Source organism: Metarhizium acridum, assembly GCF_019434415.1.
Source record: "Metarhizium acridum strain ARSEF 324 chromosome Unknown scaffold_574, whole genome shotgun sequence".
Taxonomy (NCBI): Eukaryota; Fungi; Ascomycota; class Sordariomycetes; order Hypocreales; family Clavicipitaceae; genus Metarhizium; species Metarhizium acridum.
In genome coordinates, this window is record NW_027094044.1 from 689141 (window position 1) to 714288 (window position 25148).

Below are 25148 nucleotides of genomic sequence, written 5' to 3' on the forward strand. Positions count from 1 at the left end.
GCATTGGCGCCCGTCTGATGCTGACATCTAACCTTTGGCAGCCAGTTGGTCTCTGCAACGGCGCTCGCGGTACCGTTTACGATATCGGCTGGGCACCGGGGGCTGACCCAGTCCAAGACCCTCCCTGTGTTATCATGATGGAGTTTGACAAGTACAGTGGACCTGTGTTCCTGACCACCGCTGATGGCAGAAAGATTGTCCCGATTCTCCCAGTAGACAGGGACTTCCTCATCGGAAGCACTCTCTGCACTCGCACGCAGTTTCCCCTGATCGTATGCTACGCCATTACGGTTCACAAGTCGCAGAGCATCACTGAAGATGTCATCGTGACAGATCTCTCCTGTCGGGACTTTCAGACTGGTTTAAGCTACGTAGCTGTCTCTCGCGTAAAAACGCTCCAGGGCTTGATGCTGGATGCGCCCTTTGATCGTGGTCACCTGTTTTACGAGTCTCCACCAGAGGGTATGAAGATGAAGATGAGGGATGAGCGGCATAGAAGACGACAGGTCCTTACACGGAATCCATATAGGTCAGACCACGGCTCTGCATAACTAGATAGCTAGCTAAATGTAATGGCTTAATAGTTGCTTGGCCCAAGGACTCCCAGCCTTCGGATGATCGTACCCCTTGCACCCACAGCTCTAACGTGCAAGGGGTGGCGTAGTATTTTAAGTTATTTTAATTAACTTATTTAACTTATTATTTAGAGAAAAAAAAAAGGTGGGGCTAGATAGAGGGCATCTAGTAACACTGTATTTTAGCCGTACCTAGGCCAGGGAACCGTAACTAACGACGCAAGACACCGTGAACATATAATATATACAATTATAATAGTGTAGGGCTAGGAAGAAGGCTAGGGATAACCGCGATAACATCCACATACACAGGCTCCGTGGATGAAAATTGATCCAAGCATGTCACACAATGGCCGCCATCGGGTAATGTGGGTACGTACAATCGATGCCCGGTCTAATAGCTAAAAGTTCTTCGTTTTCAGCGCGTACAAAGGTTAGCCGTCATCTACTCACTTGTTACTTCCTCTATATACTCAAGAATGCACTTGTCATGCCAAAAAAGACCCCTTAAAGCTCCGTGTGCCCCTGTCCTCCGGCGGCAACTATTCCGATGCTTACTTCCAACTTTATTTAGTATGCATGGAGTCCGTGTATCACAACTAATCCACGTAGTACTTTTCTGCGGTCATAAGCAGCGCGGGTAACACCAACTGTAAGCGGATAATGTCTCAAGCATGTAAGCTGGTAGCTGGCTGTTAAGATTTGTAATTGTACAGTAATGACTCTAGCTGGACATGTCGTGTGTTCCACGGTATATAGCAGTGAGCAAGACGTGACTCGAGTCGGCAACCCATGGGTGACTTGGGCAGTATCGCAGGCTGTCAACGTCTGCTGTGTATCTTACAGAATCATCCAGCATGATGCATCATGGGTTGTCTGTTCAATGTTCTTATGTTTGCCGCCGCGAGACGAGACATGTAATTCGAGGTAGTGTCCCTGCTCAAAATCCACTTCAATCATTCTAAGCCTATCCACCGATACTCAGCCTAGTCAGGCAAAGCAACTACACATCAAGCCAAAAGGGGAAAAAAGAACCAAACAAAACACCTACCATCCTGGACAATCCCTGCTCACCTCGAACGCGTTCCAACAGCCGTTCTGGCTATAACATTGGCAGTCCAGTCCTCATTGGCCTCCCCGCCTGTCTTGTATAAACAAGACGGGGGGCTAGAAGCGAATTTCGTTTCAAAACTTTCACGCTCAGCACTCTGTTTTCTACTCCATGGAAAAGGTTAAACGCATGGATGATTCAGGCCTTGCTTCGTTGTATGAAGCTCTCCATGAGGGTTAGAGCCCGGCCAACCAAGACCAAAGTCCTCTCTTTACCAACGCCTTCTTTTGTTCTCTGGGGTCAAATAAGCGACTCACCCATTGTTCTGTGGCTTTGACTTGCACACTTGGCAATGTTGATAGGGTCATTCTGCACGACACTTGTAAAAGTGGACATCTGCACATTGTAACGAGTATCAGTCGTCAGCAATTTTTTAACGCATCAAGGCTTTACCTGGATTACTCCAAGTGCTTGTCATGTTACGAATTGAGCTACTTTTCGCTGCCTTTCTACATCCTTTATTATAATCACCTTGACTTGTGATATCTTGAACGTGCTTCGTATGCCTTTGGCCGAAATCGTAGCGCTGATTGTACTTCACCTCTCTCTCTGCTCATCTACACTTCACACTCTCCATGAAGAGCTTCAGATTGTGTAGTTCCAAGCTCCATTGTGTCATACGCAGCCCCTTCTGCCTGCTAGATACCACTCGCCCCCATCCTCATCTATCGCTGCGGGTGCGTGGGCCGTCTTTTCGACTGCAGCTTTTGGCCAGCAGACTACCATATTATCTAAGAATAGAGTAATGATTCCCACGGCCAAAAATGTGTCGAGGATGCGTGTATTGTGTCAAATTGAAGCTGTACTCCAGAGTTGCCCCTGCTAACCAACCATGACCAGCGCTTCGGTACTCTGCCGTTTTATACTTTACATCTAGCCATGAATCATTAAATCCGATAGGACGATTCTTTCATGCTATTCAGAACACTCGTTATGAGTGAATGCCTTCACACGCTGCTGTCAGAGCTCTCTACCCTCTTGCAAAGTCAATATGCTAGGCACCGGGCCCCATCATCAAGAGGACCTCTGACGTAGGCAGGGCCGCCGGATCAAGGAATCCTTCCAACACCTATGGCTGGATATGAGGCTTCCACGCTAGCAAGGCGGCGAAGCGAGTTGAATGCGCGGCCAAGACGTCAAATGGGCTCTACTCAAGCAAACGTCACGACGCTGCACCATGACTTATCTCTATGGCTATTCTTTAAATAGTGGCTATGCATCGAGGCAAGGCCATGTTTGCGAATCTATTGCTAGTTCTGGTGACGACAGCAAAGAGTATACGAAACATGTACCTGCCAGGATTTGTTTGGCCTTCAACTACAGTCTACGTCAGGATACATTTGTCCATCAACGAGTATACACTCATGTGCGATAATTATACAGTATAGCGCACTCAAGTGTCACATGCCGCAGTATATCATCTTGGTTGCCAGGCCGACGCCACGGAGCGGCTATTAAGCTAAAAGGCTTAACAAAATCACATTGCATAAATGGACGTAGTATATCGAATCTTCCCCAAAGAGCTGACGTTGAAGCAGCCTTCTCACCAGGGTGTTGAAACCCCTTGCCACAGAAGTGTTGAGCTCTTGACGGCACCATTCCTCCACGCGTTGAGCCTTTCCAAGAGGAGTGTTGAACCGGTCTATACAATGCAAAGCTCGCATCAGGCCAAGTCTCTTGTTGCCTTGATTTGTTAAATGAAACGCCATCATTCAAGCCCAAAGACGACGATCAATAGTCGTCACCACGACTAACAACCTCCTTTGCCGACTCGCGCAGCAAAATAGTCTGCCAGGATTAGCAACGTAACCTTCTCGCCGCAAAGAGAGACAAGATGCAGAACCACAAGAAAAGAAAAGAAAGTAGGCGCACATACATGCTCAAACTGCGCCGAGTAAGACCCAGGAACATCCATTAAAGGCGCATAATCATCGAGTATTCCATTCGACACGAGACAATTAATCTTGCTCCCGTCAGCAATAGCCACCCTCGTCAACAATCACAAAACATACCCCGGCCAGGTAACGGTCCAGACCGACATGATTCAGGTACCGACGACAAAACACCAGCGTCCCAAAGTTCGCCTTGATCGTCTTGTACAGTTTATTCGCTGAGCTCCAGGGGAGAGACACGCGCTCCGGAGGACTGTGGCTTAAGCCATAGCCGTAAATACCTGGCTGTTGCACCTTAGCACAGTCTGGCTCATGACACGGCCTCGTGGCCCAAACTTACGCCGTCCCGGATGAAGCCACGCCCCGTACTGCCAAATGTTTCGACGGCAAAGACGTCGCCCTCTTCCATCTTGGTCTGGTTCGAATTTTTGACAAATGGAATCGTCTTCTCGCCATGGATGCGATAGTGTTTAATGTCGTGTCCGCAGAGATTCCGCACGGGCTTCACGGGGTACGTCTTGCCCCGGATGTCCACTTCATAACTTTCCATGGCTTCTTGAATCGCGGCGCTAACGTCGCTGATGCGCACGTCGATTCCGGCATTCTGCCTCGTCAGTTCCATGCCGCCGGCAATCCTGATGGATTCTCCTCTCACCTTGATACCCGTGTTGGTCGCGTCCTTCACCGCGGCCAGGAGATTATCATACGTCGGGTCAAACGACATTGTAAACGCGCTGTCGACAATCCAGCCATTGACGTGGACGCCAAAATCGACCTTCATGACGTCCTGCCGCTGAAGCACCACGTCCTTTTGGCCGGGGTTCGGCGTATAATGTGCCACGCAGTGGTTCAGCGACAGGCCCGTGGGGAACCCAAGGCCTGATTGTAGACCCTGTCCGGCCTCCAGCCCAGCGTTATCCAGGAGGGCTCGAACACTTTCTTCGATTCCAACGGCAATCTCAGTAAGTGTCTGGCCTGGCTTGACAGATTCCTGTACCCATTTCCGAGTCTGGCGGTGAACTTCAGCCGCCTTTCGGTAATTATTCAGGAACGTGGGGTCTTCAAGAGCACGCTGTCCTTGGTAACGCAGCTCGGGCGCCTTGACGGTAGAAGTCGTCTCATAGTCGCACAGCTCACCGGGTCGATACTCCCCACAAGAAAAGAGCTGGTGAAGCGGGATCCTCGGAGGTGACGACTGCTTGAGAGCGGTCTGGGCCTTCTTCTTTTTGGACCTCTTGCGCTTCTTTTTCTTGCTTGCCTCGCCAGACGTAGGGCACGTCAGCGAAACGGTGGCAGCAGCATGCGATTCATCGTCATCGTCGTCATTGTCGCCTTCGTCCGCGCCCTGGCTACCCATACACCCATCACCATCTCGCAAAAGGTGGCTGCCTCGTGGCTCTCCGCCGGCAGAACAGGATCCGCTGGATGACGGGACCTCTACTCGGGGGTCAGCACCGCAAAAGCTCAAACAGTAAGGGAGCGGGCGTGTATACCATATTCCCGACGGTCTTCGTTTTCCAAGGTCTTGGAGCCCATCCTTGAATGGCCGCCGTGGCATCAGCGTCGTCGTCGAAAGTCGAAGCCGTCAAGTGGAGAAGTTGCCGAGAATGATGGTGGTGGTTCGTGAACCCACATTGACCAAATGCAAATTGCAATAATCTATTGTCAGCGCATGCAATTCCACCACCACCCAAACCACGGTTTCGCAAACGAATCAACCGACCAGCGAACATTAGCCAGCGTACAGAGTAGCCACTCCAAACCAAGTTGGCAGTTCCATCTCTTCCCTGCAAGGACAAGAAGAGAGCTAACCACATCACGGCCCATTCCTCCTCCAAACTTCTTAACAGCTAATAAAAATTCACATTTTCTTGTTGTCATAATTTTTAAAGCTGTTTTCAAGATTTATTAATCTTCTTTAGTTTGGTTCATATATATGAACCTCCGCACAATTAACATATTCAGCGCGACACAAGGTGAGACACCAGATACGCAACGCAACCATTGAACGATTCATTCGTTTGATTTTTTTATTTTTCTATATCTGCCTTTGGTATATTCGCAGAAACGGGAGCTTTTTCAAAAAGTGTCATTGGTGAAGAGCCCATCACGCACTCATAGACCAATTCGTTGCAATTAGTTCATCACAATACCAAAGTATTTCCATTAGACCCGCTTACACCTTTCGCTTTAAATCCTTTGATCCCATCATCTTCAGAAATGCTCCTCACCACTCCAGTGGCTCCTTCTTCTCCTCGCCCCTGTTCGTCTTGGGCACAGGCACCGCCTTGGCGGCCAGTTTGCCCCCCTGGCCAGGTCTCTTCAAGTACGCGGTGCCATCCAGCCATGGCGTCTTCTCCGTCATTTTCTTCTCAAACTCGCCAATCTTGTCCTCCATCTGCATAGTGAGGCCAATGTCATCCAGGCCGTTAACCAGGCAGTGTTTGCGGAATTCTTCCACGTCAAAGGCGCAGATTGTGTCGCCGACAGAGTTCTTGATCAGCTGGTTGGGGAGGTCGATTTCTATTTCGCGACCCGCACGGGCTTCGACGGCGATGGCGTCGAGGTCTGGCTTGTTCTCGATTTTTATGGGCAGCATGCCGTTCTTGAAGGTATTGTTGAAAAAGATGTCGGCAAAGGAGGGGGCAATGACACACTTGATGCCAAAGTCGAGGAGGGCCCAGGGGGCGTGCTCTCGGGATGAACCGCAGCCAAAGTTTGGCCCTGTGCAGACGAGGATCTTGGCGTTGCGGTAGGGCTCCTGGTTGAGGACAAAGTCGGGATTGTCCGAGCCATCTGGGCTATAGCGCAAGGCGTGAAAGAGGGCAGTGCCCAGGCCGGTTCGCTTGATGGTCTTCAAAAACTGCTTCGGGATGATGGCGTCGGTGTCAACATTGGCCATGTCCAAGGGCGCGGCAATGCCCTTGTGGCTGAGAAACTTGGGGAGCCCGACGGCTGAGGAGCCGCCGTTGGAGGCAGGGACAGACGTGTTGGTGTGCGGCTCTGAATCTTCAGGCTGGTCGCCAATAACTTCTCGCTCATGAGCATCAGTAGCGACCCTCTCATCTACATGGGCCTTTTGTGAGGTGGATGGGGTAATGCTGGCCTCGACATGTGGGCTGGCTTTGTAGCTGGCGAGCTTGCGCACGTCGGCGAGCTTGCCAACGATGGCCGCAGCTGCAGCCATGACAGGAGACATCAGATGTGTTCGGCCGCCGGCCCCCTGACGACCTTCAAAGTTTCGGTTGGAGGTGCTGGCACATCGTTCCTGCGGAGAGAGGATATCCGGGTTCATGCCCAGGCACATGCTGCAACCAGCCTCGCGCCATTCAAATCCGGCGTCAACAAAAACCTGGTCGATGCCCTCCTCCTCAGCCTGAGTCTTGACGAGACCAGAGCCGGGGACCACCATGGCTCGCTTGATACTAGAAGCAATCTTCTTGCCCTTGACGACGTGTGCGGCGGCACGCAGATCCTCGATACGAGAGTTGGTGCAAGATCCAATGAACACCTTGTCAACCACAATCTCTTCCATTGGTGTGCCAGCAGTCAAGCCCATATACTCGAGCATTCTACGCCCGGTAGCCTTCTTGGCCTCGGTGGCAAACGTCTCGGGGTCAGGCACAACGCCGGTAATGGGGACAACATCTTCGGGAGAGGTCCCCCAAGTAACAGTGGGGATAATGTCCTTGCCGTCGATAAAAACGTCAATGTCGTATTTGGCACCAGGATCGGATTGCAGTGCCTTCCAGTAAGCCGTGGCCCTGTTCCACTCATCGGAACCGAACTTGGGGGCCAGTGGGCGGCCCTTGAGGTACTCAAAGGTGGTTTCATCGGGAGCAACCATGCCAGCACGAGCACCACCCTCGATGGACATGTTACAAATGGACATGCGAGCCTCCATGCTCAAGCTGCGAATGACTGAGCCACAAAATTCAATGACAGCGCCAGTGCCACCAGCAGTACCAATCTTGCCAATAGCATGGAGAATGATGTCCTTGGAGCTCACACCGGGAGCCAGCTCGCCATCGACCTGGATTCGCATGTTTTTGCTACGCTTGGTAATCAGGCACTGGGTGGCCAGGACGTGCTCAACCTCGCTGGTACCAATGCCAAATGCGAGAGAACCAAAAGCGCCATGGGTAGAGGTGTGGCTGTCTCCGCAGACAACGGTAGTTCCGGGGAGAGTGAAGCCCTGCTCCGGGCCGATGACGTGAACGATGCCCTGGCGCTTGTCGCCGAGACCAAAGTAGGTCAGGCCGAAATCCCTGACGTTTTCTTCAAGGGTAACGCATTGGGTTCTTGAGTCGTCTTCCTCGATGAAGGTGGCAATGTCTTTCATGCCTTTTCTTGATGTGGTGGGGACGTTCTTTGCTCTTGTTAGCACATCATTCGCATATTCACCAACAGAGCAATGTGTGAGTGAGGGCGGCGAAACCTACATGGTCAGTGGTAGCCAGAGTGCAGTCTGGCCGGCGAACTTTTCGACCAGCATTCTTCAGTCCCTCAAAAGCTTGCTGCTACTAGTCAGCACCTTATCCATTATTCCGCATCGTGAGCGCCGCAGCAGAGCAAACATACAGGTGAAGTCACCTCGTGGACCAAGTGTCTGTCTAGATGCAGCAAAAAAAAGTCAGCCGTTGTCACAGAAAATCTTAGCACAATGCAAGACATACCGATGTACAGCAAGATTGTGCCATCGAGCTTCTCATCAACAATGTGGTTCGACAGAACCTTATCGTACAGGGTCTGTGGATTCCTCTCGGGCCCAGGCATTGTGACCGCCGGGTTGCGCGCAACAAAAGAAAATAGGTGGGTAGGGAAGAAGAAAGAGAAGGAGAAATCAAGAGGAGAAAGTCGGACAAAACAGGCGACAAGTTTCCAAGCGAAGCGCCGCTGACGCCAAAGACACCAAAGGTGCGAACTGCGCGTGGATTTGTTTTAATTCGTCGTCTATTGGTCGAAGCCAAACAGTGCCGAGCTTCTGCCAAGGTGTTTTTTTCGCTTTATTGGAGTGCTGATGATGTCGTGTGCGTTTCAATCACCATCAATGGCAAGTCAAGCAAAGTCAAGTAGATGAGCTCCTCCACCAAACTGAGGAAAAGACATCGCGGCCCACTGGCTGGTTTTAATCTGCAACTGTCGGCAAAGTGCAGGAACACGGCAAGGTAGCTGTTTTGCGCAGGACCGGCATCGGGGCCTCCGATGTTCGGAGCCGCCAATTCTTGACGGGTTCGCGACTCCGAACCGGCCAACGAGGCGCCATATCACAGCGCGTGTAGCCCCTCCTCAGCTTCTGGCGTACGGTGCTTTGGGGCTCTGCGTGTCTGCCTGCGGACATGGAGAACGGCCGTTTACTGGTTAACACCCCGCTGAAGCAGCCCCATTCGCGTCCACTGGCCCCGCACTTTCAATGTTGGTAGCATGCAGATTGCTAAATGGTGGTCGCGGATTGGCCCAAAGGCAATTTCAATGGGTACTCGGTAAATGGTACCAGAAAATAATGTCCGCCGTGCCTAGAGTACAGAAACGCGTGTCAAAAGTCCAATACTACTTCTTTTTTCCCCATCACTCGTTTCATAACAACTAGTTGCCTAAGTCTAATAGCTCTGTCAAGTAACACTGTTGTTCAAACCTCTCTACAGAGTGCAGAGCACGCAAATGGCATTCTTGCTCCAGTGCCCCATGGGATGGGCCGCCAACATCGGCGCCGATTTGCCCCTCAGCCTTAAGCCCCCTGCGGCCATCGGCATCAATCGTCACACAGACCGTCACACATGTGCATGAGCTCACCCGATCATGGCTCATTTGCCCGCCCATCAACCATTTCCCCCTACTCAGTACCGAGTACGATGGCCAGAAAACAAACACCATGTCTAATGCCCTTCATGGCATTGGCCATCACGGCCCCTCCAGCCCTTCACACTCGAACATGATGCCTCGCTTGCCCAGACATCTCGACGTGGTCCTCTCACAGCTTGATCTCCGTCCAAAGATCGTCGCTTTTCACACACCTGAACACTCGGCCACCTACTCCTTGACCGCTGTGTCCCTTTCCCCTCTTGTCTGCGCTTTCGGCGGCCCGGCCCCATCAGACGCCACACATCGGCCCACGGCTGGCCCACGATCCCGACACCACTACTCCGTAGTCTACGAAAAATACTGCAAGGCTCAGAGTAGCACAGGCTTGTTGTTCAAATCTTTGGTTATCACCGGCAGTGCTGCATGTCGCTCAGATTGAGAAGAGTAGCCACGTCGGATGCCATGCCCAGTCGCGGCTCTACTATGGGAATCCCCACGCATTCAGCACGTCGTAAATCAAGTCCTTCATGTATCCGGAATTCTCTCCGCATATAGTTACCAGCCTCATCACCTAAATAAGGCCCATGACAACAAGGATTGCTCCGGGCAGCGCAAGAACTAGAGCAAAACAATCGCCCAGAGTTGATTCGCTTCTCCTGTTTCTCGCCCAGTACTCCGATCCGGAATTGAAGACTGGGCCTACAATCTCCCAGTACAGCAGAAAGAATGCGAGTAAGTGGCATCTTACTAGCTCCAAGTACTCCGTAATCGCCATAAGAGAAACAGCGTCAGTTGTTTTGTCACCACTTGAAGAGCTTTGGCAACCGTCGCCGCCAGTGTCTCCGACATTCGGATCCGTGAAGCGTCCTGGTCCTTGACTTGCGTCGCTCAGCCCGCCGGGCTCGTCTTGTCGTGCCATGTGCCGGTTCTGTTCTGACATGACGAGCTTGCATTCGGTTCGTATGTTGGCATCTTTTAGCTCGCCCTCGTTCGATACTTTGGAAATCACTTTGGGCCTCATGTCTACGCCATGGGCCACAGGTTTTCCGAGACCCTTGACTGCCTTTGAAGTGCCAACCAGTTCTTTCGGCCTGGACACGACCACGTCCGATGCTGCCGTGTTGCCGGTCTTCGCAACAGGCCGGGTACTCCTCTCCATGCGCTCGTCCATTTGTATTTTCCTGTTCTTCAACATAGTATCTCTTCCGATACCGTGATTTGCCTGGCCCACGCTCTGCAATTGATTCCGTAAGGGTTTCATTACAGCGGCCCCCAAGTTGCTTTCGGACCTGGCAGCCAGAGGCATGCCGGACGCTATACCACGGCGATGACTCTCCAACAGTAGACTTGAAGGGTTCTCTGTGTCCCGTTGGATATTCGTTCGGGGGCTCACTTGCAAATCTTGTTGGCCGCAACCAGTAGTGGTGGTGATGGGTGTGCATGCACAGCTTACCGGTACTGGTTGCTTGGTCTCGACTTCTTTCCATGCAATACTCTCGCGGTTGTCTCGGGCCGAGATGTCTATGTGCTCGTTGGGTTCTGTAATTGAAGAGACTCGATGCTGTTCTTCGACTTCTGTCCCCGTCTGCTGGCGCGTCGTGTAGTTGGTACTCACTCGGCGGTTCGTCTCCGGCCTGTGAGCAAAAATCTGCTGGCCCAGCCTGGAAGTTAGATCTGCTGCCCAACTGTCTGGAATCTGTGGGATTGTCTTGAGATCGACGGCGGAATGGCTCGCTGTGTTGTCTTGGCTTGATCGAGAACTTCGGGATCCTCTCCTTCTCGATATCCAATGACCCCAATTTTGCATGAGCTTTGCTCGTGAACCTGTCGCTATCACAGGTTTTTCTTGCGTGGGCTGGATGCCCTCGGACTGACGCTTTCGTAGCACCTGCTCCGCGGTCATCATGGAAGATGATTGGGACTGCTCTCCCTTCTTGTTGTGATTTATCGTAGCTGGCCCTCTTTTGTCTTGCTTGCATTGGCTTGAGAGATTGACAACGTTGTGGGGTAAATGCAGCCTCTTTGACCGTATGCTGGGCTCGGAGTATTTTCTCGTCAGTATTGCCAAAGAGTTTATTATGGCTGTTTCCCCTCTAGGGTCTTCTTGTCTCTGGCGGCGCAAGTCTAAAAAAGAACCGTTATTATTAGGTCCAATATTCGCATTCTTCTGCTTCAGTTCTTCTCTCAGGACAGAATAATGAGTTTCTTGGCTGTTGTTTGACTTGCTACCCGAGGCTGGTTGCTCACTATTCCCAAATTGCCTTATATATGTCCTCTCACTACCTGGCAAGCTAACCTCCGGGTCTTTGGCGGGCACGGGCTCGTCGGAACTGTCGAAACTTATACCATTCACGAAGAGTTCCCAGGCCGAGGAACCTAACCCGGCAGGGTCTGCGAGGCTTTGGCCATGTGCTGTTTTGACGACTGTAGCTGCTGAATCAGGACTCCGCGCTAGCGGCTGGTCGCGGTGCATCGCTGAAGCAGGAAAGGAAGTTTTGCAGGAAAAATCAAGATCAATGAGGTTTGACATCGAGTCGTGATGCTCGAGTTTCGAGTTTTGATGATGTGATTCCCTGCCTAGGTTGGACCATGTTAGTGAGGGCATTCCGGAATGTTCTGTTGCGGCTCACTCACGAGATGTCTCTGCTGTTCCAACAATTGACTGGGCGATAGGACTCAAATCCGGCTCCTGAGCTGAGGACCATTGCCGTGCATGGCGTTTCCACTTGAATGTTTTGTTGATCTCCGTCGCCGCTTCTTTTTCTTTCTCCAACCGGCGGAGCTTTTCCTTTTCATTCTTCCACAGAATTTTCCTAACTTCGTTCTCGTTCCTCTCTTTTGCGCCCTTGTACGAATGCCGGGCATCTCTCAGGGTATTACGAAGAATAAGAAGCTTTTGCTGAGTTTCTTGGCTGAGGCTGCTTCTATCGCTCTCCGTTGAGGTCACAACATCGAGCTGACCAGTCTCTGGGTTAAAACCTTGAACACCCAGGTAATCGCCACTCTCTTTCAGATTACGTCGAAGTCGACGTGTCTCTTTTTTCGCCTCGATGGTCTGAAGTTCAGCTGCAGATGGTGATTGTGACCCTGAACTGTCAACGGCCGCAACATTGGCTTGGTTTTGGTTTTTCCTAGAAGGCCCATGTGCTTGTTTCGTATCCGGGATGTCCATTCGGCTTTTCACAGTATCGTCGCCAGGAGCCCAGCTCCATTTTCGATCAGCATCCAGAGCCATATTTTCTTCACAATCACGGCAGGTCTTCCCACCGTCAGATAGGTCTCTCGCCAAGTTCCATTCAGTGATATGATTTGACCCAACCGTTGCGCTCCTTCGACTTTGTCTGTCTGCTGCGAAATACGTCTCGTTCTGATTAGAATGCCTCAACTCCTGCTGCTCCCAGTAGCCTCGACGACGGAGTGTACCCCTACGCTCCGGTCGGTGGCTAGGCAATATGTTCTTGACCCAGGAGCTGATGGAGTATGAGCTATGGGTGTTGACAGATGATTTCTTTCCTGTTGTTGGTTTGGACCGTTTGTCGGATTGTACAGGCGTTGTCGGACTCGGGATGGACGCCTTGGGAGGGAGAAACGGTGACATGTTCCACCTAACTAAAGGGGCGGTATCACGAGAACCAAGCTTTCATTACTGGTTGAACAGTGCCTGGGCAGCTGGCGGTGAATCTCGTCAGGTGCTTCCAGCTGGGGGTGTGAAGCCCGCGCAAAGTCAGACGCAAGTAACAATAAATAATGGAGAACAGCTCGGCAGTTTAAGGAATAAATCAAGTTCTAGAGTGAAAAATGTTTATCTTTGCTACGTGGAGTTAATTGTACCAAGCAAAACGGAAGGCGTTGTCTGTATTTCCAGAAGTAGGCGCATCCGGCGAGTTTACCGGTGACGCGAAAATCGGGAAAGGAGCAACCGGTCCTTGGCTTGATAATGGAATACCACCGAAGTCTTGGACTATCCAAGTCCATGAAACACTTACAGTCAGGCGCAAGTACCCAGGTCTGGAGCTTTGTGTATTAGAATAGAGCACTTCGTATAAAGACAGCCCCAGCTTCTAACCTAACCTAAATAGTAAAACGCCAGAAAATGCCATAAGGACAATGCAAGACGAATATTCTCCTCAGTAATAATAGCCAACTAGCCGCGCCACCGCTTAGGAAACCTTTCCGACGCCGAATGCTTGCCCATATTGGCAAATGGATGCGGCGAGCTGTTGATATTCGTACCCGTGAAGCGCATATTTTCCGAGTATTTTGTCGGGCTACTTGGGGGCTCCTGACCGCGCTGTTCATATGCAGCTACTTCCCTAGAACTCCTAGGCGAGAAGTTGTCACTGTTCATGTCTGACATACTAATAGCCTTCTTCAAGGGGGAATTTTGGTGTGAGTAAACGCCAAGGCCGCCTCCGAAATTCGTATTCACGCCCGTTGACGTGCCCACCGTGGAGGTTGACGGCGGAGCAGGTGTGTAGGCAGCAGGAGTATTACTACGCGGGGTGTATCCAGCCGGCAAACTATGTCGGATACCCGAAGATCGATGACTGCTTACTGCGGGAGTGAATAGCTCTGTTCGCCGACTGGCAGTGGCAGGCGTGAACATCTGTGGTTTCATAACATTGCCCGCACTGATACTGGGACTGTTAAACCTCTTCATAGGCGTGGCTTCCTCTGAGTCGACATATGAGTTACCATGAGAGATAAAAGACCGCCTGATGAGCGTCGTCGGCGTTCCAACCTGAACAAACTCTCTCGAAATTACCGGTTGGTCGTCCGACATTTGCGTCCCGACGTCTCTGACAATCGGGTGGATTCGTGGCTGGACAAATTTGGCATCGTATTCATGGAAAACCTCCTTCTGAACGATAGCGCTATCCTTGGCCTGCTGCAAATATCTCGATGATAGCAAAAGCATCTGCGCAGACAAGACCACTTGCATAACCAAGGAATTAAAGACGGTGACACTAGGGCGAGGATCCAAAGGCGCTAGAGGCAAGAATATTAGATAGACGAGTACATGTCCCGGACTAAACAAGCATGCCAGCCTAACGCAAACAGGGAGAGGGTCCCATATGGAGAGCTCCCATACATCTCGGCTCTTGTCTGGATGGGCCCTCGATTCGGCCGAATCTGAAGTAATCATGTCGGCAATAAAGCGCAGCGGCGACGAAGCCACCGGCGAAGACTGCACTTTAACTCGTCGAACAGAAGATGAACTCGGTTTCACGTCGATATTCGCCTCAAATAATCTGTACTTTCTACTTCGCGAAACAGTATAAATGGCGTTGATAATGGAAAACGCAATCAGCCCCCAGGATAGCGGATAGATCTACCAATTCACCACGTTAGTATCAGCTTCAGGAGCTCCAAGCTTCCCATATATGTAAAAGACTCACAAGCATCGACAACCAGCGGGATGAACCGTCGTCGCCAAAAATATCATCGCTTGCCTGCTTGGAACCCGAGTTCGCCCGCACGACGAGGAAGAGAAAGTTCAACCCAAGGCCAAGTTGCGTTCCCACCAGACCCGAATCCCAGTCTCTCGTCTCTATCTCCTCGGAAAGCCACAACAAAAAATCCATGGGGTTCAGCATTGAAGTGATGCGATCCCAAAGGGGACGCCGTCGTACGAGTCGGGGCATGGTTGTAGACCGTCAGGCTGTTCGGCAGGATGATCGAACCTTTTAACGAATCGACGAGAGCGGAAGGAAAGCTTAATAACGACCAAACCCTTGAGCTATGTGGTCGTTTCTCGCCGCACAGAAGAGAAGTCACAGGCGATATGCGCCGCGAAGTCCCCTTGTTGAAGGCTTGAAGAGAGGGAGGGTCGGCAATGTGTGTTTACATGGCCCGGTAGTAAGAGCTTTTTCTGTCCAGGTTTCCAGCTCGAGTCCAGCGCCCAGCAACAAGCAGGCAGGAGCGTTGGCTCGAGAGCTAGCGCCGCAAAGACGCCCCACTTAACTTTGCAGGCGCCAGCTTCAGCACTTTGCGGGGCAACAGGCAGCTACTAATGCAGCGACTGGGGCAGCAACCGGGGCATTCGAGACCTCCCACCGCCTGCCTGCCTTGGCTTGCGCTGCCACCATAGTGGCGGCTAGGCCAACTCCTAACCTCCACCGCCTCCAGCTATACAACGGGGGACATTGCCGCAGCCAAGTCGCCATCCGACAGTCAAGATGGCCAACCAAGCGGATTACAAGAACCGAGAATTCCTTGCCGTCATTGGCGACGAGGTAGGTTGAGCCATGGGACAACATTCCCACCGGCAGAGAGACGAGGAACGTATCGTAACGACAGGCCTCGACTGACGCACCTAGGACTCGGTAACGGGCTTGCTACTCGCAGGCATCGGCGTAAGTACATGAGCCGTTGGATCGTAAACACACCGACCTGGGCAGACTAAGCAAATCATTCATAGCATGTCACAGCTGGCGCCGACTCCCAAAAGAACTTCCTGGTTGTAGATAGCAAAACGGACACAGCGGCCATCGAATCGGCCTTTGATCGATTTACCCAAGACCGAAATGACATAGGCATCGTCTTGATCAACCAACACGTCAGTACAACGCGGATACACGCACCTGTCGTGGTTTCAACTTGGATCAACTGACAGAATGTGGTAGATTGCGGACCGGATACGGCACAGAATTGACACTTACACCGCCGCCTTTCCGACTGTTCTGGAGATTCCCAGCAAGGACCACCCATACGATCCTGAGAAGGACAGCGTTTTAAGGCGAGTTCGTCGCCTATTTGGGGAGTAAAGATCAGCATGCATGACATGTGAGGTGGTAAAGATACTACGGATAAAATTCAGCCTAATTGCGTTGGTCATGATGGCACGGAACACGTTGCACTTGCGAATTAGACAGCTTGCTTGAGATAAGTCGTTTGCTGAAATGCGGGCCTTGTATGCTAAAAAGAAAATGAATAAGAGGTATAGCCGCGTTATTGATTTCTCCTCAACAAAACCACCTCCGGCTTGACTCTCTGATCCAACTCAATTACCGCAGTCCTTGGAAAGTACCAAGATCGAAGAACCCAAAGGGAAAAAAACCCATAGGTATGCTGGCTTGAAACACATCAAACTTGTGGCCTTGTACGTCCAACAGATGCTTTCTGAAGTAATAAACATAACAAGCAATGATATGAAAGCAAAAGGAGCAGAAAATCAACACAGGCTGCCGTACGTAGTGTCTCGTAACAAACTATCGTCTAATATGACGCATTTCCCAGCAACTTATTACAACTCGCCGTCAAGGAAATCCATTCCGGGCAAACTGAACTTAACAGTAGCAGTCAAGCAGGTGATTCTCTCTCCATTGGCAGCGAAGACGTCAGCCTCGACATTGTAGGTGCCCTGCGTGCCAAATCAGCTTCACTTGGTCCAAGAGACCTACATACCTGGGTATCACAAGATACTTACGGGAGGAATCTCTTTGGGCAGTTGAACAGTCTTGGTGATGACCCTGTCGCCGGGTTCGACGGGACATTTCAGATCAACTTCACCCATTTGCTCACACAGATCGGCTCTGGTCTTGAGAAGTCTGATAAGCCCATACTTGACAACCAGATCGATATACGCGCCCTCTTCGATGGTCTTCTTGACGGTTCCGTTTGCCTTTATGACGAGATCCTGGCCACTAGAGTCGAAGAGAACAAACGAGTCAGTATAGCCATTCACCGCAGGATATCCAACCACCATCTCGCCAAGGAGTGAGGGGAAAGCACATACGCAGCAGGAGGGTTCGGGGCCAAATCCACGCTATTTAACTCAATATATCCTTCACCCTTCCTGTCAGGGCAGTGCTCTAGCGGGGACTCCCCGGGAATCTTCAAGTCGTCATTAGAAGTGATGGCCTGCTGGGAATCACCGTTGAACAAGCTCAGTGCCGCCGAAGGTGCCAGGAGGGCGGACAAGGCAGCAACAGAGAATCTCATTTTCGCTCAGCAGTTGACGGCGATAATAAACACGGCTGGCTGTAGGCTGTGCTGGGTGGGAGGCAGCGAAAGTCTCTTTAAAAGGCGTAGTCTCGGCGTTTCGGTCGTAGAACAGTCGCTGGACGATGTCGCTGCATGAGGCGAGAGATGACGGCAGCGAGTGTTGGGGATGAGACATGGCTGCAGTGAGCGGGCGGCAGTTGACTGGTTGGCTGACGAGACCCACAGATTGTGAATGGGCCGCTTTGGCTGGGCACGCGGGTTGCAAAAAAGGCCGCACACCCCGCACCCACAACCACACACACAGGTGTGCGGTCTTTTTTGCAACCCGCGTGCTGGGGCACAACAGGGCGTCATGGGACCAGTTGAACATGGAATAATAGCATTGAATGGCTTCAATGTTTTCTCCACTAGTTCAAATGTTCCCTGTCGGCCTTGACTGGCACTTCCTGGATTTATCATGAAGGCTGTTGTTTGCCGCGGAACACGAAGTGGTGGGCTGTGACGTATATTCAAATCCGTCTTGTCCTTGGGATACCGCGACACATGTCCAACGCCCACGAGCAATGTTTCAACCCAACCACCCTATACAGAACAGAGTACTCCGTACTCTGGCTATTACTCAATGACAACATCTCGTTTGGACAGATTGAATAGGAAATTCGGGTCGATCATGGGGGTGGACTTTTTTTGTTTCGTGTTTCTCAAAGCCGTGTGACGAGTGTGAGTCTGCGACTATAGGTTCGCCAGTGGTGCCCCCATCCCGTATTTTACGTGGGATATTCTGTTACACCCATGCGCTCCTTCATTCTCCCCATACCGCCTGTATTGCATATGGTGACACGGAGCACAAGACTCTCATATTGGAAGCGAGGCACCACATTATCGCACAATACCGGTGGGACCATTAACAGGTCGCCTTGGTAATGCGTATCGCAAATCTTCTGGGTAGTGACTCTCGACTCAACGGTGAAGCTGCTTACGAAGTCGCTACTGATTCTAGTAGATCGGCCCCGAAGTCAAATCATCCACGAGAATGACATCTACACCTTACCAAAGGTATCTGTATACAGAGATCCTCCTACCCGAAGATGTGAGTGTCATTGGCCTAAGCCGGTCGTTGACATCATCCTGAATATTGAACTTGCAATGGCAAACTCCCGAAGCAAACGGGGAGTACACCACCCAACAGCTGAACACCTGTGTGGAAAGAAGCAATCCTAATATAATGGTACATTGAACGCCGAGCCGGGGATTCATGTCGGTTTGGAATATATCCGCGGCCACCAACGACAACAGGTTGGGCTGGGTACGAATGTTGGAATACTTTGTACTCCGTAATAAGTAGTCGAGAGATTAGCCATTACTCTCTTCAATAAGTTTGGTTTCACATCTGGCCAGAGGATACGATTCCCGTAACACTGTTCGCAAGGGAATTCGACGAGAGAGAATTGTTCTACTGCACTTTTGTGACGTGATGCAAGCTGAGAGAATAAAGGGAAAATAGAGCAAAAACAGACAGAAACAACCTGCAACTACAGAACTCGGCAACTTTCCGGATAAACGAAATGAGACCGCAATTTCCGCCGCAAGGCATCAACAGGCACCAGCAGGCACCAACTCAGCCTTGCGTGCCTTGGGCAGGAACGGCAAGCGCACAGACCACCCACAAGTAGTATATAGTTCCTGCTTCCCGCCGTCCTGTTTCCAACCTTTTCTCCTTTCTTCTTCATACTTACCTTGTTCCAGTATCCTGCGATCAAGAATACGGGATACTAGCAGAGGAGGCCTGCATTGCACATCGCGGAGTCGTCCTGTGCTCAATTGTCCTTCGGGGCCATTGGGGGCGTAATTTTTGATTTTTCCATTGTGTTTGCAGTTTATACTGTGGCACGAAGGAAAAATGCTATATTTAAACATGTGATGTGAACGACACCTTAAATAGAAACCATTGTGGGCAATGCACTAAGGGCCGAAGTTTGAAAGCTCGGGAAGCCGTACAAATCTGCACGACCATAGGCAGCAAAAGCACCGTATTCGTCTACGGGCGGGTGTTGTTTCATTGAATAAAATCTTGCCCCCCCCTTCTTTTTTGTGATTCCTGCCTACGGACAAGAGCAATTGCATGGTTTGATGCTACGCTGGTTGGCCGCGCGGGCACTTTGGCCGGGTGTAGGACACTCGACGGAAACTATCGCCTATGATGTTCAGAATAGATTTCGCACATGAAGGGCCGGTTGGTTTGACATGCGTCGTCCACAGTAATCTGGCCCAGGCACGATCTCCCTAGTTTAGTCGCTTGCTTGTCGTAGCTCTAGCTCGGACAGTGAGACTACGCTGCAGGACGAGTAATGTGTGTCCAGTCGCAAGGCATGGCATGTCACTTAATTCGGGTAGTTTGTCTTCTATTCCCCTCGCTTGGGATCTATATTTATTTCGGGGAATAGGCGACAATCGGTCGCTCGTCGAGGATTTCTCAAGTGGTTGACCGCTGGTTGCGCTAGCCTGTGGTAAAGGACCACCTCGTTTTCGAATATCAGACGCAATTCGGTAGCAGATTGGCAATGGATCGAGACGCACTTGGAAGCCGTGAAAGTCATCTGAGTCGAGCAAAGGTCAGCAAAAGGTAGAACCTATGGACAGAAAGAAGCAAACGGATGCGAAGCCCATCCGCTGTATAGCAAGCCATGTTGGCCATGACCACCAGGACGCCCGTCAGCAATCACCGACTAGTAGCAGTACGAACCCTTGTCGACTGCTCCGTGGACCTGCCTGGTATTTATTGTTGATGCACAGTTTTCGGTGCTTGTTGCACCTCAGGCACACTCCAGATAACATTTGAACTCCACTTGCAATAGTGCTGTCCCTCCCCCTCCCGGTCACCTTGTCCCGATCGCTCATGGATCTAAGTAGTACCTAGGTTGGTGGGCAAGTGAGGAGTCACGAATCTGCATGCCGTCTGCATCACATCTGCGTCTGCGTCAACAACTTTCTGATCTCTAGTTGACGCCCGTTCCCGGTAAGGAGTTGGGAGTCTAGCGCGTGGGGCCAAAGCAAAAAATGTGGCCTCAGGCACACATGCGATAACCAAGTGGACCAGACTTGTCAAGTAATGTGGCCAACGACCATTCAGAGCGAGTCATCGAGTCCGACGCTATTCCTAACTAGGTCTAGGTTTAAATAGATGCGACGCCTCTGCCACCTGTGTTTTTCCTTCTCTCTTGTCCCTCTTCCTTTCTTCTTCCCATCTGACGCAAGTCCTTGTCAATTTCTCTCCGCCTCCGCCTCCGCCTCTACTTCTGGTGGCTGAAATTCGCACACACCCCCTTCCTGAGGGAGAGAGACAGCTCTTTGGGGCCGCCTTCTCGGTCTTGCACCACATCACTACAATATGGAGCAAATCTCGACATGTCCATCAATCGTATGTAATTGAGGACAGGAAAACCGATAGAGGCGAGAAGATTATCAAGAGAAGTGGAAACATGTGGGCAGCATGACATGACATGACGTGAGAATGAATGGAGGAGAATAGATGGAGCCAACTCGGTGCTTCGGACATCAACCTTGGGTCTGCACTCGACCGCACCAGGTGCCTCACTTTCGTGCGCGTTTGTCCGTTCTATTGAATGTGAATTGTAGCGTCGGAACAACGGACGGATCTCGACCTGGTTGCAACAACATCATCCAAGGCTGGTAGTGTTTGATGCACTTCTGATGCAAGTCGAGGTGAGAGGCGTAGGTTGCTTGCTGTAACTGGCGCAAGAAGCTAAATGGGCCAGTTCTACAATGCAAACATCCGTGGTCAGCATCCGCGGCGAGCAAGCACGCATCAGATCCTATCTGCCGTCGAGAGTTGGCTGTCGAGCTCAAATGCCTGGACACCCAATCCACGGCAATATCGAGCAGCTGAGATTGTAATCCATGTGCGAGGACGGAGTTCTCAAGTGTCCAGGTCTTCTTTACGAGCTGTTCGGACTGCCTCCTAACCTGGGACGGCTCAAAAGCTCGAGCAAAACTGGTGATTGTTGCCTCGCAGGTCCCGACGTCTTTGACTGCGCTCGTCTGGCTCAACAGCGCTATCCAGTCTCCCCGAGCTGGCTCATAGACAGCACGCACGACGACACATAACACACGCCCTCGCAACCACCAGCGCAACCGGTCGTCGGTTGTCCGTTTCTCGTGCAGCGTCAAGCTTTTGGTCTCGCTGGCCGCTCTGGCCACTCTGTAGCTGCTCAAAGTGGTCAGCCCCCCTCACACCCCAGTGCTTGACTGCCCGTAGGCCAAAGTTCCCGTGGATGTCTAGTCGCCTTCCCCCCTTCCCCCCCAAGCGTCGACTGGTGTTTTGGGTCTTCCGGTTCGCTCTTTCCCCATCCTGCTGCCATTTGCTACCCATTGAATCTTGGCTCCTTCCCCCCCAAATTCCCATTCTCTTCTGTGCAGCCCACGAGTTGTCTCCCTCTTCTTCCTTTCGCACACACGCACACCTTCATCGCCCCTTCGTTTCTTCGACTGCACGACGCGATTCACTACATCAGACCACTCTCGATTTACTTGGCGGCTACTTCTGGCCTTGCTTCTCCCTTTTCTTTTGTCATTTTCGCTCCTGCCGCTCCTGCGCAACTGTCTGCCTTCACGCGCCACAATCCGCCGCGCTCCGTCATCTCCAAGTCCGCCCTGACGCTTCCTCCACGGCTTTGGTGAAGAGACTCTCACGGCTTTCCAAATCTACCACCCCCTTTCGACGCTTCGAAAAAAGGCGTTTTCTGGCTTTAGACAACAGAAACCTTCTTCGGCTCGATTGATTTCTCGTTCCGATCAGCCGTGGCGTCGCTACCCTTCCGCAGTCGCTCTGCGCTCGACTCTCTTCCACTCTCAATTCGCTGTGCACACTCGACAACTCCTTCAATCGTCGGCGGCCTGATCGCAAAGAGATAATCTCACCCCTATTTGGGCGTCAGGCTGTAAGAACCTCACCTTTGGGGCCCCGTCCTTTGGCAACACCACGGGCGCGCCTCTATGCACAGCGGCGTCATGCCCCCAAGATTGCGACCTTAATTTTCTGCTTGCCACTCACGCCCTTCGCCGCCAACTCCTGTGAGACCTTCTTCAGATTATGACAGACATACCCGCGCCGCCGTCGACGCAGGCACCACTTCCCAGTCAGACCGTTCTACCAGCGCCCGTGGATACGGTTGTCAAAGATGACCCGGCTATTGCCCCGAGCGTAGAGCAGACGGAGGAAGAGCCTTACACCATCAAGTGTATCTGCAACTTCTCTGACGATGACGGAAACACGATCTACTGCGAGACGTGCGATACTTGGCAGCACATTGACTGCTTCTATCCTAACAATAGAGAGGAGGCTATTCGAGAGGACTTCTCTCACTCTTGTGCAGAATGCAAGCCGCGACCCCTAGATCGACAAAAGGCCATTGAGCGAACCCTTCGACTGCGAAATGCCAATAGTATATTAGAAGCACAAAAGGAGCCCCTGGACAAGAAGACGAAGCGACCTCCGACCAAGGGGGCCAGAAAGAAACCGAAGCCAAATGACCTACAGTTAAATGGCCACCTTGAAAACGGCAAACTAGCCAGCCCCCCTCCCCCTTCCTCGAAGAAAGCAAAATCCTCACACCGCCCTTCGCACTCCGTCAGTTCCCAGCCGTCGAAGCGAAGCCCTTCGTACGGTCAAAACTCGCAATCGAATCCTGCCCATCCTCCCAGTCCCGCCACAACACCTCCCGATCTCCCCAATGACTTTCAGATTCATCACTATTCCGCTGGATTTTACGCCCTCTATAATGAGCAAGAGGTCCCCGATACACATAACAATGCGTTTGCTAGTCTAGCTATCCCTACAGCACTTTCACGATGGTTGCGAGATCCCGATACGATGAAACAAGAGGTGGGCAGGACCCGCGCAGAAGTCTTTCAAGATGAGCCACCCAATGTGGATCAGATGAAGCCAAAGCTAGAGGTAAATGACACTACCCGATCAGTAGAGCCTGGAACGACCCTTCGATGGCGCTGTATCGAATCGACAACGGCGATCGAAAAGGATGTTGCCTTGATTGAGCTGAATGGCGAGATCGGTTTTCAAAAGGACTATTGCGCCGACCCTGCCAACGTCTGGGCTGATCTCTCTTGCCCCCTCCCTTTTGTCTTTTTCCACCCTAGTTTACCGCTGTACATTGACACCAGAAAAGAAGGCTCTCTGGCGAGATATGTGCGGAGGAGCTGCAAGCCAAATGCTCAGCTGGACACGTATTTGTCTGGGGGGTCAGAATACCACTTTTGGCTTGTCAGCGACCGGTATATCCCTGCCAAGGAACAAATCACGCTGCCGTGGGATTTTCGACTGGAAAAGAGTGTGCGGGACAGGTGGCTTAATTTACTGGGATTGAGCGATGACGACTCTGCTGCTCAGGACGAGCCAGAGTTGGACTCGGCTGAATATACAGCCATTTCTAACTGGATCGACCGAATATTATCTGAATACGGTGGTTGTGCCTGCGACCTGGAGAACAACTGTGCCTTTGCCCGTTTTCATCGACAATATCTTTTTGGCAGAAACCAAGGCAAAGGTGGAAAGAAGAAGTCTCGAAAGCCCCGTAATCACACCATCTCGCCCACCAGCACTGGTCACGCTACCAATAGCAGAGCTGCTAGTGAGGGAAATACTGACGAAGGAGCCGATGATGTCAAAGTTGAAGGAGGGTCGCGCAGTAAACCTCCAAGTCGCGACCGTACGCCAGTTGGGTCTTTTGATCAACTTGGAATACTAACTGAGCCAACGGACAGAGACAAGAGGAAAGTAGCTATGGTGGAGGATTCATTCCGTCGAATGGAACAACAGCAACCGCTGAGGAAAAAGAAGCGCGTTTCTGATGGGACAACGTCCTCATCAAAATCAAAGTCAAGGAATGGTTCAGCGGGTCCACCTGGGCAGTATGTTGATGCAGGTACAACTCGCAGCAAGTCTGGCTCACCGGCTAGCGGAAGGTCGCCAAGCATCGGATATCCAAAGGCATCGGACAAGCCATGTCCATCTACGTCGGGCTCCAGGCAGACCTCGACAGGTCCCCGCGCAATATACTGCGATGTAGCCGTACAAACAGAGACCGTTGAGGGCCATTGGATAAGCGAATCCTGCAACCCAACTCCGATCAGGAAGAAAATCATTTCACTTTCGAAAAGATTAATGAACAACCGACGCCAAAGTCTAATCAGTGAAGAGGAAAGGAAAAGAAGTTGTTTGGCAAATCAATTATGCAGTGTCTCAGCTGTGGAGCTGGACTCGCCTATCAGCGAACATCGAGCCTCGGTCGCTAGCACTGGCTCTGATGTAACATCACCGACGTCGCACACGACCAATACCAGCATGGCTGAAATTCCTCAAAGTGTAGTTTTGAATGGCACGACGATAGAAACAAGCAAGATGAAGGCGCCAGATCTTCGCGTACAATTGCCTCCCGTACCTGCGTTCGACAGCACTGGACTAGCTGCGTCAAGTACGGCTACTCCTCTATCAGCAGCAAGTTCTGCGGCGCTGTCCCCGTTTGGAACTGCAAGCGCACCGAATTCTTTTGCTGTAGGCTCGATCAATGGTATCGCTGCAACCCCGAGTCCTGTCAAAAAGAAATTGAGCCTCAGCGACTACAAGAGTCGACTAAACAAGGCCGCAGGCAAAGTCGCAGGAGGATCAACTCTCTTGAAACCAGGCCTCGCCAGTCCTGACGACGTTCAAGTGGAAATGACGATGGACCCCCAGCCTCTGGACAAGACCAATGACTCAGCACCAGCAGTGAATGGGGTCTGATTCTG

At 51.5% G+C, this 25148-nt stretch overlaps 8 protein-coding genes across 8 annotated transcripts; 2 read left to right on the forward strand and 6 right to left on the reverse strand.

The window, feature by feature from the left end:
* Positions 1 to 2868: 2868 nt before the first annotated feature.
* On the reverse strand, positions 2869 to 5181 carry J3458_020640 (uncharacterized protein). The gene is made up of 6 exons (XM_066122148.1): positions 5072 to 5181; positions 4234 to 5015; positions 3919 to 4182; positions 3699 to 3863; positions 3563 to 3649; positions 2869 to 3474 (listed from the first exon to the last, which is right to left on the reverse strand). The coding sequence occupies exons 1-6, from the start codon at positions 5112 to 5114 to the stop codon at positions 3418 to 3420; spliced, it is 1398 nt and encodes a 465-aa protein (XP_065972774.1). The 5' UTR covers positions 5115 to 5181; the 3' UTR covers positions 2869 to 3417.
* A 218-nt stretch (positions 5182 to 5399) lies between these two features.
* LEU1_3 (3-isopropylmalate dehydratase) lies at positions 5400 to 8694 on the reverse strand. Its single transcript, XM_066122149.1, has 4 exons — positions 8255 to 8694; positions 8160 to 8191; positions 8021 to 8095; positions 5400 to 7947 (listed from the first exon to the last, which is right to left on the reverse strand). Exons 1-4 carry the CDS (start codon positions 8352 to 8354, stop codon positions 5806 to 5808), a joined length of 2349 nt encoding a protein of 782 aa, XP_065972775.1. The 5' UTR covers positions 8355 to 8694; the 3' UTR covers positions 5400 to 5805.
* A 704-nt stretch (positions 8695 to 9398) lies between these two features.
* J3458_020642 (uncharacterized protein) lies at positions 9399 to 11286 on the reverse strand (the record flags this gene model as incomplete). The annotated part of the gene is made up of 1 exon (XM_066122150.1): positions 9399 to 11286. One exon carries the CDS (start codon positions 11284 to 11286, stop codon positions 9952 to 9954), a length of 1335 nt encoding a protein of 444 aa, XP_065972776.1. The 3' UTR covers positions 9399 to 9951.
* A 636-nt stretch (positions 11287 to 11922) lies between these two features.
* J3458_020643 (uncharacterized protein) lies at positions 11923 to 13136 on the reverse strand. Its single transcript, XM_066122151.1, has one exon. The coding sequence runs from the start codon at positions 12976 to 12978 to the stop codon at positions 12007 to 12009; it is 972 nt and encodes a 323-aa protein (XP_065972777.1). The 5' UTR covers positions 12979 to 13136; the 3' UTR covers positions 11923 to 12006.
* A 60-nt stretch (positions 13137 to 13196) lies between these two features.
* On the reverse strand, positions 13197 to 15228 carry J3458_020644 (uncharacterized protein). Its single transcript, XM_066122152.1, has 2 exons — positions 14780 to 15228; positions 13197 to 14712 (listed from the first exon to the last, which is right to left on the reverse strand). Exons 1-2 carry the CDS (start codon positions 15023 to 15025, stop codon positions 13525 to 13527), a joined length of 1434 nt encoding a protein of 477 aa, XP_065972778.1. The 5' UTR covers positions 15026 to 15228; the 3' UTR covers positions 13197 to 13524.
* A 291-nt stretch (positions 15229 to 15519) lies between these two features.
* On the forward strand, positions 15520 to 16322 carry VMA7_2 (H(+)-transporting V1 sector ATPase subunit F). The gene is made up of 4 exons (XM_066122153.1): positions 15520 to 15616; positions 15701 to 15736; positions 15802 to 15939; positions 16007 to 16322. The coding sequence occupies exons 1-4, from the start codon at positions 15560 to 15562 to the stop codon at positions 16145 to 16147; spliced, it is 372 nt and encodes a 123-aa protein (XP_065972779.1). The 5' UTR covers positions 15520 to 15559; the 3' UTR covers positions 16148 to 16322.
* Positions 16258 to 17584, reverse strand: NPC2_4 (Phosphatidylglycerol/phosphatidylinositol transfer protein). The gene is made up of 3 exons (XM_007816062.2): positions 17119 to 17584; positions 16810 to 17026; positions 16258 to 16743 (listed from the first exon to the last, which is right to left on the reverse strand). Exons 1-3 carry the CDS (start codon positions 17322 to 17324, stop codon positions 16627 to 16629), a joined length of 540 nt encoding a protein of 179 aa, XP_007814253.2. The 5' UTR covers positions 17325 to 17584; the 3' UTR covers positions 16258 to 16626.
* A 4853-nt stretch (positions 17585 to 22437) lies between these two features.
* On the forward strand, positions 22438 to 25143 carry J3458_020647 (uncharacterized protein; the record flags this gene model as incomplete). Its single annotated transcript, XM_007810496.2, has 1 exon — positions 22438 to 25143. The coding sequence occupies one exon, from the start codon at positions 22438 to 22440 to the stop codon at positions 25141 to 25143; it is 2706 nt and encodes a 901-aa protein (XP_007808687.2).
* Positions 25144 to 25148: the final 5 nt, after the last annotated feature.